This window comes from Vidua chalybeata, chromosome 13, assembly GCF_026979565.1.
Source record: "Vidua chalybeata isolate OUT-0048 chromosome 13, bVidCha1 merged haplotype, whole genome shotgun sequence".
Taxonomy (NCBI): domain Eukaryota; kingdom Metazoa; phylum Chordata; class Aves; order Passeriformes; family Viduidae; genus Vidua; species Vidua chalybeata.
Genome location: NC_071542.1, coordinates 3567184 through 3580594, shown reverse-complemented (window position 1 = coordinate 3580594; position 13411 = coordinate 3567184). Strand labels below are relative to the sequence as shown.

The following is a 13411-nucleotide window of genomic DNA, read 5'->3' as shown; positions in this document are numbered from 1 at the left end:
ATGGTTGGACCCAATGATCTTAGAGGGTGTTTGCAGCCGAAATGAGTCTATGATTCTATGATGAGGGATGATTCAAAGTTTAATTCCTTTCCTGAAGAGGTTTACCAGCCTGGAACAGCTCTCTCTGGTTCACAGGGCTATCCCACTGCCATTGCATGGGGCAAGTGGAGGCACAAAGGCAAAACAGCTCAAGCCCTTGTCACCCTGGGAAAGGTATGGGGAAACCATGGTGTTCCCCAGCCACTGCAGCCACAGGAGACATTGCTTCATCAGAAGAGGCTCTTGAGAAGGTTCTCTTGCCACAGGCTGGAGCGTGGGAGTGAGTCCATTCAGAGGCAGCTGGAGAAGGAAAGGAGTCACTGTGAATCCCACTCATGTTCAGCAGCCATGAGGAGCCCCTCAAGTGTTCATGTCAGCTCTTCTCGGGCAGAGCAACACAGAGCCCAGGGCTCTGCTGTCAGCAGAGAGGATTGCACAGAGGGTCCTTGCTTGCCCAGACCTTGGAGTGTGTCCATACTGCTCTGGAGCCTGCAGTTCTCATGGGTGAAGAAAACTGGCTGTCTGGAAGTTATTCTCCTGGTCTTCTGGTGGAGTAGTAGAATGGGTTTGGTATTGCACCAGAAAAAGCTGATATGGGCAGCGTGCCTCCTTGGCATTTCAGCAGGGTTTGACTACAACCTGCCTGCAAGAAATCTCATCATGTCTCCAACTGGGAATCCACCAAATTCCAACAAATGGGATTCAGAAGCATGTCAGGGTATGAAACAGTCCTTCTCTATTGGGATTTTGCCACATTATGGTTCTTATTCCTGTTGCCAAGCTCGCTGGGATACATGGTTTTGTTCTCTTAGATTTGACTCAGGAATTTAAGGTCAGAGCTCCATCACTGCAAGAGAGTATCACAACCACTACAAGTTGTGCTGAGTGAGCATGTATGTGGAGTAGAGGCAGGTTTTCCTGTGTTTATGGTGGATCAGTGGTTGTACAGAGGGATCTTCATTGAAGACATGCACAAGCTCATCAATATTTGTGTCAATAAGGAAAAAGATGGAAAAAACAGTTTGGGGCAATGAAGAGGGCAGGCCCTGGGAGTGAGTGAGACCAAAAAGGCAAAGTGATAGGTGTAAATGGTTTTAAATGTATACAGAAGACATCTGTGTAATTAATTACCCTGATTTAAGTTACACCACTTTTTTCATGTGTGTGTACATAACACCAAGGGCTACGGTGTTATCTTAGAGGAATGTTTGTGTCTGGGGATTCATACTCACCATGCCAATAACAAATCTTCCCCAGAGTTTCTGAAACATTAATTATAGTTTTGTAACCAGCAAGGTTTTGCAACCAGCTCAAGGTAATTCACTATAACATAGACGTCTGGGAGAAACAAATGAATTGCTGATGTGAAAACTGACAGTTGCTTAGACATGAATGCTCAAGACTTTGTAATGTTTGTTATTAAAAATAAAATGGGTCTCACTGTCCCTGCCAGCCTGCCTCCCTCCATTCACTTTTCAACACACTAGCACCTGGGAAGAACCACTTCCCCCAGCTAAAAAGCAAGCACCAACAACCCCAAGCAGGTTAAGAATTAAAAGTTAAGGTCTTACATATAGCTGGACATAGCTTAAGAGTGTTTCATCCAGGGGCTTCCCTCTCTGAGGTGCCACCAGTGGGTCCCACCAATGTTGCTCCTTGCTCAGGCCTCAGCACCCCCCAAGTGCAGAGGGCTGCTCTGTACATTGTCTCCTTAGATCAACAGCTTTTGTCTTTTCCACATCAAATCACAGAATCCCAGACTGGTTTGGATTGGAAGGGACCTTAAAGCTCATCCTGTTCCATACCCCTGCCATGAATAGGGACACTTTCTACTAGATCAGGGTGCTCCAAGACCTGTCCAGACTTGGATACTTCCAGGGGTGGGGATTCCACAACCTTTATAAAACAAGCCTAAAGGGACAAATTTAAATTTTAAAAGAAAAACAAAGAGGAGGAAGATTTGCTTCCAGATATGTCAGATCACCACACTATACTACAAATAAGAAGAGGAAGGTGATTTTTAGGTCATGCTGAAAGACATAGACTCTCCTTAGATCATTTTGTGTATCTGCTGTCTTGAGGAAGGGACCCCAGCCACTCCAGGGCTGTCTCTCCTCCTCGGCTATCTGAGGGACGGAGCTAAATTCCCATTGGCATTACATTTCTTAATTATCACAATCCTTCAAATTACCACAGCTTTCCGGCAAGCTACAACTTGTTCAGGGCTGTGACAGCTCTTAGTAAATTGTGTAACAAATGTCAGCTCTCTTACTAGATACAATTTAGAGGTTTTCATAGACATGTACTAAAATTAGACGTAACAGTTGCAATGTGAAAATGTTTTCTGTTTGTGATTCCCTTTGTCCTTTTGCTCATTTTTGGAAACTGGCTATCGCCTCCAAAAGAAGAAAATTGATGACATTGATTCAGAAATCAAGCATGTAAAGCTACATGTGTCAGCTAGAAAAAAAAGAATTTTTTTGCCCATGATGACAAAGAAAAAAAAATTATTTAACTAGATGAGAAATAAATGAAGTATGAGCAATGCTGTATGCCTGGTGCTGGGGGTAGATGGTTAAAATGTCAGTTCATAGGAAGACAACCTCAAGAAACACTGTTGATTTATTATGATAGGAGTGTGCATATCCACACCTCAATACAAAATGCTTCACAGCATCCCAGAGTACTTGAAGTTGGAAAAGAACTCCTGAGGTCATCTGGTCCAGCCTGGAGCTGGGGCAGCTAATGCTGGCTGCTCAGAAAATCCCGACTGCTTTTGAACACCTCCAAAGATGGAGAGTCCACAGCCACCCTGGGCAACCTGAGCCAGCCTGTGGTTACCATCACAGGGGAAAAGTATTTCCTGATGTGGATCAGTGTGTGTGCCTGTGGCCTCCAGTCCTGGCACTGGGTACTACTGGGAAGAACCCAGCTCTTTCCTCTTTGCACCCTCCCTGCAGGTACTTGCAGACCTGGATGAGCCCTCCCCAACTCTGTTCTTCCACAGGATGAACAGCCCCAGCTCTCTCAGCCTCTCCTTACATGGGAGGTGCTTCAACCACTTCATTATCTCCACAGCACCTTGCCGGACTCTTTTCAGTATGTCCATGTCTCGTGCTGGGGAGCCCAGAACTGGACATGGCGGGAGAACAAACAATATCCATCACCCTCTCCTCATCCTCTGAACTTGCCATAGAATCGGTTTGGCTTGGAAAGGGCCTTAAATTCATCCCATTCCACCCCCTGCCATGGGCAGGGACACTTTCCACTAGACCAGGGTGCTCCAAGCCCCATCCAACCTGGCCTGCGACACTTCCAGGTATGGGGCAGCCACAGCTTCCCTGTGCAACCTGTGCCAGGGCCTGATCAGCCTCTCAGGGAAGAATGTCTCCCTAACCTCTCATCTAAATCTACCGTTCTAGTAATTTCGATGCAGAAGGCATCAGAGATGGAAGCCCTTTGTAACCTGTGCTGACAGATCCCAGAGATCTCCTTGTCCTCGCTGTGTTTGGAAACGACTCCAGGGGTCATTGGCTCCGCCGCCTTCCCAGGGATCAGAGTGAGGCTTCCCAGCCTGGAGCTCCACACATCTTCGCTCTCGCCTTTTTGTGAGATCACTGGGTCGATCGGTGTAATTGTGAGCAAACCGCAACAGGGCGGGTGTGGGACACAGCGAGGAAGGAGTTGAAGACACGGAGCGGGGACTGCAGCGGGAGCCGTTCTCGGGGCAGGTTTTGGTGAGGACACCTTAGAACAGCGGGAGCGCGGGGCCTCGGCGGCGTCAGGGGGCGGCGGGACCGGGCTGGGCCCGTGGACGCCTCTGTCAGGAGCCACCCTGCGGGAGAGCGGTGGGAAGGGAAGGGAAGGGAAGGGAAGGGAAGGGAAGGGAAGGGAAGGGAAGGGAAGGGAAGGGAAGGGAAGGGAAGGGAAGGGAAGGGAAGGGAAGGGAAGGGAAGGGAAGGGAAGGGAAGGGAAGGGAAGGGAAGGGGGGGCGGTTCCGCTGGGCCCGCCCCGCCCCGCCCCCGGCCCCACCCGCTGCCGCCGCCGCCATGTTGCGGCCGTTGGTGCCCGGTGCGGGGTGAGGCCGCGCGGGCCCGGTGGGCCCGGAGGATCTGCCTGCGTGGGTGAGTCCTGCCCGCCCGCCCGGGCCCGGCCGCGCCGGGCCCGCCCCTCCCGCTGCCCTCCGCCCTCCCGCGCTCCCTCCCTCCCGCCGGCCCCGCGGCCGGGCGGTGCTGCCGCCCCGCGGGCAGGGCGGGCGGCCCCGCCGCCGGCGCACCGAGCCCTGCGCGCCCGCACCGGCTCTTCCGGCCCGCAGGCCGCCACCTCTCCCCGTTCTTCAGTTCCCTGCCCCGATCGGCTGCGGTGCCCGCGGCGGCCCGGCCCGGTCCGGCCCGGCCCGGCGGCGCCGGGACAAACTAAGTTCGGCGGGCGGCCCACGTGCGGCGGGGCCGGGCCGGACCGGGTGTCAGCGCGGGGGGCGGCGGGGCCGGCCTTTGTCTCGGGTGGGGACGGCGTGGGGTGGGGGTGGTGTGTGTGTGGATATGTGTGGGGGCGCGTGTCGCTGTGTGTGTAGGAGTGCCACGGGCCGGACGAGTCCCCAGCCCAGCGGCCCCGTTCGCAGACAGAGTCGCACGGGGCTCATGAAACTTTCACGGGTGTTACAGCCCCGAGTCCCTCCTTCCACTGAGCGCCCGCCGCTTCAGCCCTCCGCCAGCTGCGGCTGCCCCGTGCCTCCTCCGCAGCCCTGACAGCGGCCTCTTCCCCAATCCCCTGTCTTCCCCGCGCTTCTCGGCTCCTGCTATCCTTGCCCTCCCATGGGATTCCAGTGTCATGCAGTCTCTGCATCCCCTCCCGGAGACACCAGCCGGGCTTGAGCAGTTCTTGGCAGATGTACATTGTTGTTTTGCAGAATTACCAATATTTAGTAATGGCAATGTACATGATAAATAATCCCCTACAGCAGGGGATTGAAACTAGATGGTCATCAAGGTCCCTTCCTACCCAAGCCATTCTGTGATTAATTTCCGTGGTGTAACTGGGGTTTCATGCTTCACTATTAAGTGGCAATCTCAAACCTCCTCCCTAGTTTCAAAGCTGCAGAGCATCTACTCCCAGTCTCCAGAAGTCCCTGGGAATAGCACTGCTGGCAAAAGGTTTGTAAGGAGTGAGTGGAGGAAGTGGGTCCTGTGGTGCCTCTCCTTGACTTTGAAGCTTATCCATAGCACATGGCACTGGGATTTGACATCCTTCCCCAGGGCTTTTTTGGATGTCTTGGAGCCTTCCAGGTTTCCTGATTCCTGGAGAAATGTTCTATAGGGAGGTTGAGTTTGCACACTGAAATGCACTCAGTACTCCGTAAGTCCTTCTCCTTTGCTCACTTTATTCACCTCTTCTACTGCTTTGCAAGTCTCAGCCTCCATGTTTTCATTGGATCCTAAGCTTGGGTTTGCAGTCCTTTGCACAAGAATGATGGAGTAAGGACAAAGGTCTTAATTTTCAGCTTTCCTCACAGGCTAGTTTACATAATTTCCATTAATATCATTTTTTTGTTTGTTATCTGTGATCAGAATTATATAGTGTTAAGTCAAAAGTTTAAATTTATGTTATTTAAAAATCACTTCTGTCGATAAGATACTTATTCTCTAGAATCTGGGTCAAAACTTGCTTTATTCTGAGAAAGTGTAGCTTTGTGTATGACAAGTTTAAGATGCAGTTCTGTGGAGAAATACTTAGGTAGAGACTTGTGCCCTCGTCACTGCAAAGCCAGTAAAACGGTGTCTTATAAGACTCAAAGGCGAACACAAATCCTTCTGAAAAAGCAAGGTTTCATCCAAGTAAAGGATATTTTGAGATGCTGCAGATATGTGGGATTTGTCTTGCATTTTAAAACAGATGCAGAGAGGTGTTCCAGAGTGAGAAGGGGAAGGTCAAGAGTGATTGGCAGGCTCATTTTTGTCTGTACAAAACTCAATCATGCCTGGTTATGGAATGAAGTGTCTTCCTTGCAGAAGGATTTGTGTGCCAGAAATTTTGGGAGCTGCGTGGTGCCTAGCTGTCTCCCAGCTGGTATAACTTTTCCCACCCAAAGGAATGGGAAGTTTCAGGTCCATGCCTTTGCCAACTACAGTAATCTGTGTTGTTTCCAAAGTCCTTATCAAGTGCTGGGAATGTGGAGTGTGTGGATAATGTGGGCTTCCAGGGATTTCATGCCCAGCTGTGATTCCTTGAGGGACGTGGTTGCAAATTATTGCATAGCCCTCTATGGACCTTCATATTTGTGGTTTAATTTAAGAACAAGTTTAGGTTCAGCCACAGCAAGCCACTTTTACGCCAAGTAAATCTCAGCAGAGTGTTTTGCAGTAGATTAACCAAAGCAGCACCTCTGGGACTTGTCTGGAGTAATGGCTGAGCTAAAACTCAAAGACCACTGTGTCCCTGTGTTCCACTCCAAGTGATTTCTCCTGGCCCAGGAGTTGTTCCTCATTTTAGCAGCCTGGCCAGAAGGGTTGAGCTTTGTTTGGTTTGACTGTGATACTTGACAAACTTCTAAACTGAATCGTTAATAATGACAGCAGCCTTAAATCAGGCCCCTTTTGGGAAGGCATCAGGTGGCTTTTCTCTCTCCCTCTCCCTCGCCCGTGGTCCTCTTCTCTGCCTGCAACGCTGCTCCCAGTTCTTCCCAGTTGTCCTGGAATCCTGCCACCCCCTCGGTCTCCCTGGCTTGCTGCTGGCTTTGGCAGCATTGTTGCAGCCCAAGTCAAGTGTGGCAGGACTCGCCTTGCCTGTGGATGCTCCTTGCCAAGCAGGAACTGGTGCTCTGCTAGTTCTGTTGACACATTTTGGTTTTTTTTTCTGGTCCGTTACATACAGCACACACCAGTTCACATAAATTTGGGGTTTAAATAAAATATATTAAAAGAATGGTGCATTAAACATTTGTGAAGTCTCTGTATTGTAACAACTTGAAAATATTTTGGTTTAACAGTGTAAATCCAGTATCCCTGACAGTAGTGAACACAAATGTTCTAGTAATTCTGTGCTTTCAGTTTTCATGCATCTCACCAGAGCTTGATTATTGCTGTTGTAGGTTGCTGTGTTGAGTGCTCCAAGTCCCCACTTCCTTTCTGAAGAGCTTAGAAAGAAAGTGCTGGCTGGGAGCACAGTTTCATCTTACGATTTGGATATAGTTCTTTATTCTATCTTTGGGTGGTTTTTGCTTCACATCATAATTAAGGATTGCCCCTGTTTCAAATAATCCTTCTTGGAACTGTTGTATTGAAATATTTACTGAAGACTTCTATTATTTAAATTGCTCAGGGTAGGGAGTCATCTCACTTTTCAGGTCTGTGTCTCTTGGGCCACCTGTTTGCCCCCGCCTTTCTTCCTTGAGAAAAGACTGAGTTCTTCAAATGTGACATATGTTGAGAAATCAGCAGTGATTGCTGTCTATTAGCTCTACAAAAACCCCACCCAAACAAAAAAAAACACCCTCTGCTAATGTACTTCAGACCCTTCTCTTGAGGCTCATGATGATAGCTGGCTTTGGATTAGTGGTGCACCTGACAGGTTGAAAAGATGTCCCCTGCATGAGCTGGGTGTGGTTTCAAAGGCCATGCTTGTACCAGCTCTGTTCTTGGGCATCCTGGGAGAAGGGGATGCTTGCTGTCTCTCACCATGCTGCTTAAAGCAGCTCTGAGGAGCAGCTCTGCCCACACCCCAGGCTTTGGGCAGCTGTGATTTTTGTCACAGAAGATGTTGATGCGCATGAGTCTTAAAAAGTTTGTCCATGGGGGAAATGTACTTGACAAAGTATTTTTTGTGCTTTTGATTGTAGCTTTCATCATGGGGGACATGAAAACCCCCGACTTTGATGACCTCTTGGCTGCTTTTGACATCCCTGATCCAACTAGTCTTGATGCTAAGGAGACCATTCCATCAGCTGGGGAGGAGAGTGAGAATCACCTGAAGTCATCGGGAATGTGCATCGATGAGAATGTGTCCTTATCCCACTCTCTGCCTCCCTCTGATGCACCTGTTGTGAGTGTGATAGTGAAGAACACAAGTCGCCAGGAGTCTTTTGAGGCAGAAAAGGAGGGGAATCACCTTGGAACTGGTCTGTTGCACAATGGGTTTCGTGGCTCTGACCTGCCAGCTGAGGCTCATGCTTTAGTCCATAATTATGGCAAGTTTGAGTCAACTTTTATTAATGGTGACAGCTCGAGAGGTTACTCTGATAAACTGGATGAGTCCAAGTCAGAGGCTTTGCCAACATTTAGTCAGTTTAGTCCCATTTCCAGCCCTGAACCAGAGGATACATTCAAAGAGAACAGTCTTGGGGATAAACCCACACATGCCCAAACTCCCTACTTTCCACCGCCTTCGATATATGTACCAACAGGGGCTTCAGTCCTAGATCATTTTAGGAAGGTGCCAGAGCCCGAATTAAGCATGTTTGATCAGTACTGTAAAAAGGAACAGAAGACAGAAATCCACTGCCAGACAGAGAATAGGCTGGAAATGACCAGGAAAGAGCAAGATAGAGCAGTGGAAAGGTTTGCAGAGTCAAGCAAGGACTTGTTAGATACCAACAGCTTTCTTGGGGAAGGCTTGGTGTTTGGAGACCTCCCTCACAACAGTTTAGGAGACGGCAAGGGGTCTGTGCCTGAGCTAAACATGTCTTCATCAATTCCACCTCGGCAGAGGCTAAAGCCAACTCATTCCAAGTTGTCATCCTGTGTGGCAGCATTAGTAGCTCTTCAGGCCAAAAAGGTAGTGTGTGTTCCAAAAAGCGATCAGCCAAATTTTACCAAGGAACCTGGTCCTTTTAAAGATGGGACGAAGGGAAGTCCAAAAATGCCCAAGTCGCCAAAGAGTCCCCGAAGCCCATTGGAGGTGGTGAGGAAGGGTAGCAAGCAGCCTGAGAGTCCTCGGAGTGTGTGCAGTGACAGCAGTGGGAAAGGCTCTCCTTCCATGGCAGCTGGCTCTCCGCCAGCTATCCCCAAAGTTAGAATCAAGACTATCAAGACATCTTCCGGTGAAATTAAAAGGACTGTAACTAGAATTTTGCCAGAGAATGATGAGTTGGGCAAATCTTCAGAAGAGTCACCTGCAGAAACCTCTTCTGCTGAAGAGTTTATCAAATCTTTCCCATCCCCAGACACTAGTGCAGTTACAGAAGGTGAGGCTGGCAGGAATTCAGCTAAAAACGGGGTTGCTGTGGCTATCCAGCTGTCAAATGTAATGAGTCCTTACTCAGACAGTATGAAAATGGATATTGCAAACAGCACTTGCACTGTGTCCTTATCTCCACTGCCAAACTGCAGCAGTGGTGCCATAAAAGTGGGGGTCAAGAGGCAGCAGCAGGGTACTGTGACGCAGCCATCCAACACAACCACCTCCAGCCTTCTTCCCAAAGCTCTGCACTTGGCAAATCTCAACTTGGTCCCCCACAGTGTTGCTGCTTCTGTTACAGCGAAGACATCGGCACAGAGGCGAAACCAGCCTCAAGTGACACAGATGTCAGTGCCACTGGTGCACCAAGTCAAGAAAGCTGCTCCCGTTGTCATGGAGGCATTCCATAAAGTGCTACACAGTGCCAATCCAGTGCCGATATATACTCCGAACCTTAGCCCCCCACCTGACAGTAGTATTAATTTACCTGCCTCTGGGTATTGTTGCCTGGAATGTGGGGACTCATTTGCCTTAGAGAAAAGCCTGACTCAACACTATAGTAGGCGAAGCGTTCACATTGAAGTAATGTGCACTCAGTGTTCAACTATGCTCCTTTTTTTTAATAAGTGTAGCTTGCTTAAACATGCACGAGATCATAAGAGCAAAGGATTTATCATGCAGTGTTCTCAGCTGCTCATGAAACCAATTTCCATAGACCAAATGTTTTCACCTTCTCCTACAAGCTCTTCAGTCTCTCCAGCTTCTCAGACTTTTCTCTCGTCCTCTCCTCCACCTAAGTCCACTGCTGCTTCAGGAGGTGGGGTAGGGATTTCTGCAAGCACTCAGCCAGCCTTGCCTCTCTACACAGACCCACAGAGGCTAATCCGTCATGGACTTAAGTGTTTGGAGTGTAACAAGCAGGAGCAGGATTACACTTCTTTAGCAGCTCATTACCAGAGAACCTCAGAAGATAATGAGAGACTGGTAAGTCATCATTTTAATGTTATTAGTTAAATCTCTCCGAGTTTAAAGAGATTGTCCTCAAGGGGAAAAGTAGGCATGGTGGTGGCAATTGAGTTGCTTTGCCTAAAAAAGTGCTTATGGGGAGAATTTGGAATGCACGTGAGCCCAGATGCGTGCATGTGGAGAGATGTTTAGTGTTTACTTGCCTTCTTTCTACCCTCTGCCAGTAAAAAGAGCATAGTAAGGAGGCTGTGGAGATGCTTGAGTGTCAAAGAAAGGTGATGGAGATGAAAGATTGCTTGGATGAGGCATGCAAAAAGCTGTAGGGGAGGATCAGTGAAGTGTTACCTGAAACAGGTTTTTTGTGCTGTAAGTGTGGCTGGGGGAGATCTGGCACAGTTGAATGTTGCCTTTCCTGGAACTGGTGCCAAAACCTTCTGTGTGATGCGTTGCACATCGGGTGTTATTGTTGCTGTTGATGTGGTCAGCTGTGTATTGGACAGGCCTGCTGTGGTACGTGGGGGGGAAGGCTGATTCTGGCTGCTTTTGCCCTTTGGCTGGTACAGGGCGAGTGGGTGCATAGCAGGGTTCTTGTTTGTGGCTTCCTGCCCTCAGGTCTCCACCACCTTTATGGACCTGGTTGGAATCCCCTTAAATTGAACTCTAGCTTAGGTTTCCCCTGATGAAGAGAAGATGATTATTGTTGTGGACCAGGACCATACACTTTGATTATGGCTTTTATTTTAGAAGACACGGTTAGTCTTGTTTAAGTGTTAACCAGTCTGCAGTTGAGGAGGAGGAGGACTCCTTTCTCCTTATCTCTTTGGATGAGGTGAAAGCTTTCCAGGTAGGTGTGGCTGCCAGTAGAGCTGGCTCCCAAAGCAAGGGCTGCAAAAAAACAGGACTCCATGCCATTGTTTGGGAAGATGACCACATCTCTACCGTGGCTGTCAGAACACCTGCACTCTCCAGAGCCTCCCTGTGCTGCTTGAATGGCTTGCAGGATTATTGAGGTTGCTGTGGTCCCATTTAGATAGTTTGTAATCTTAAATTCATCAGCCACCAAAAAAAAATAGATTATGGCTGAATGGTTTTGATGTCGTAAAAAATGACGAGGCCAAAAGGGATCAGTGTGGCCACATAATCAGGTTTCTTGCCTGAGGCAGGTCAGTGAGCACTGCGCTCTGTCAACGCACCAACTTATTTTTCAACTATAATGCTTTTTAGGAAATGTCAGCAGTCTGGCATTAAAACTTCCAGGAGAAGGGATACAGTGAATGCTCCGAAGTAATCTAAAATGTTAATCAGTGGCATTAAAAATGTACTTCCTTATTTCTGTTGTGGGATTATCAATTCAAGAGCTCCTTAAAGAGGAAAAGAATGTGTGATAGTAAGTATTTTTAGCTTGTAATCAAATAATTTATTCTGTAACTTAACCAAGAATAGCGTTTACGCCTCTCACATCAAGTAGTTCTGCTAGATGTGAGATTATTTTTGCGGTATTTTTCTGAAGAGAAGCACTGGAAAAAGAGACTACTTTTGATGTCCTGAAACCAGTTCCTCCCTGTTAGATCTTCCCATGTTTACACTCCACAGGATGCATGCACTGCTCTGGGAGTCCTTTTCCACTGTATATCTGCTGTCCTCCAGGCTGCACGGTGGTGCTCCATGCTGTTCCCAGAACATCTGTTTCAGTAAAGTTGTTACATTTCTAAAGGAAGTAAGCATTTGTGCCCCATGCCTCTAATGATGTGTCTGGATTTAGCAGTAGCTGATGGAAATCATCCCACTGCCTTTTACCAGAGCCCAGGTGTTTGGTGTCACTGGGCTGAGAGGTGAAAGGATGGGTGAAATTCAGTGGTCTCATAGGGATCCCTGATTCTCTGAGCTGTCCAAGGGAAAAGGTATGGGTGACCTTCACATCATGTGTGCCATGTGGATAACACAGTGTAGCTCCCAGCAGTATCAAGGTCTGAGAAGCTGAAGGTTTTGCATATAGGGTATTAATGAATGTAATGCTGTTAATCCTGGTGTGAGGAGGTCGTAGGTGAAGCTGTTGGAATGTGTGTCATAAACTCCTGGAACAGGAGAACATGGCCACCACTTTCTGAAAGATACCCTGACTCTGTATTAGGTTAATTCCTTGGGTTGTTCTTTCTGGTTTGGTCAGAAAAAAGAGAAGTGTTGGTATAAGCAGGAGAGGATCAAATGACTGATTTTGCAAACACTTTCTTACATGGTAGAACTGGTTAAAAACTCTGGTTTCCATCTGCAGAGTTGAGCCAGGACACTTGTTTTTTGGTGCAGTGGTAGAAATTGGGTGTAGAAAAATTCTTCCCTGTGATGGGGTGAGGCCCTGGCATGGGTTGCCTAGAGAAGCTGTGGCTGCCCCATCCCCGTAAATATTCAAGGCAAGGTTGGATGGGGCTTGGAGCAACCTGGTCTAGTGGGAGGTGTCCCTGCCCATGGCAGAGGAGTGGAACGAGATGGTCTTCAAGGTCCCTGCCAACCCAAACCAGTGTGGGATTCTCTGATTCTCTGAAATTGGGTTGCTGAGGAAGGCATTGATGTAACACCCGTAGTGAACATATTTTAGTGCCCTGGTAATGGTTCAAAACCACTATGTCTACAGGGCAGAAGATGTTGATTTACATACTGGTACATCTAATTAAAACCACAGTCCACACCAGTTGTCGTTCTTGATCCACAGCAATCTGTCAGAATGTAGAAATAGTATTAATTGTTGTGGGCAAACTTGGCTATGAACCACATCCCTAGATCTCAAGAGACTAATTAGCTAGAGTTTTATCATGATTTTGTGCATTTTGAACAAAAGCTGTGTATTTTTTCCTCCATACCTGATGTCTGTCTCACTGTGTTGAAATGCTGGTTTAGAAGTGGTGGTATGGGGTGCGATTGCCATAGTTTCTTAAAGACAGCAAAAAACTGCACTCTGATAATTTGGAAAATTTTTGTATTTTAAAATTTCTTATTCTGTCTCAGAATTCAGGCACAAACTCTTTGCCATGCCTCACTGAGAAACTAGGAAGTACTGATGCTTTCCACATAAAGACTTGTCTTGATTTATGCCTTCTAAGGAGCTTCCAGAAGTAGCAAAGCAGGTCCCCTCTGTATTATGGCCAAAAGCTTTTAATCTGTGACTATTCAGATGCTTGGTACCAGATTGTCCCTAAAAAACGAAGATGCTTGGAAAGGGTAGATGAATGTATAATGGAAA

The 13411-nt window shown here is 47.9% G+C and overlaps 1 protein-coding gene and 1 long non-coding RNA gene across 9 annotated transcripts in view; one reads left to right on the top strand and one right to left on the bottom strand.

Moving 5' to 3' along the window:
* Window positions 1–61: 61 nt before the first annotated feature.
* Window positions 62–3589, bottom strand: LOC128794847 (uncharacterized). Of its 4 annotated transcripts, none has more exons than XR_008433291.1 (4): window positions 3506–3585; window positions 1272–1301; window positions 500–886; window positions 62–339 (listed from the first exon to the last, which is right to left on the bottom strand). It is a non-coding gene; the product is annotated as an uncharacterized LOC128794847 (long non-coding RNA). The 4 variants fall into 4 exon arrangements; XR_008433289.1 differs by having other exon boundaries at window positions 1272–1377; window positions 3506–3563; XR_008433290.1 differs by lacking the exon at window positions 1272–1301 and having other exon boundaries at window positions 3506–3589.
* Window positions 3590–3718: 129 nt separating this feature from the next.
* ZNF592 (zinc finger protein 592) overlaps window positions 3719–13411 on the top strand; it is a 35247-nt gene continuing 25554 nt past the window's right edge. For 2 of the 5 annotated variants that reach the window (XM_053955071.1, XM_053955069.1), the window contains exons 1-2: window positions 3743–3776; window positions 7874–10194. In XM_053955071.1, coding sequence (XP_053811046.1) covers window positions 7882–10194 — 2313 coding nt within the window. In that variant the 5' untranslated portion in view covers window positions 3743–3776; window positions 7874–7881. The other 3 variants (XM_053955067.1, XM_053955070.1, XM_053955068.1) reach the window with 3 other exon arrangements.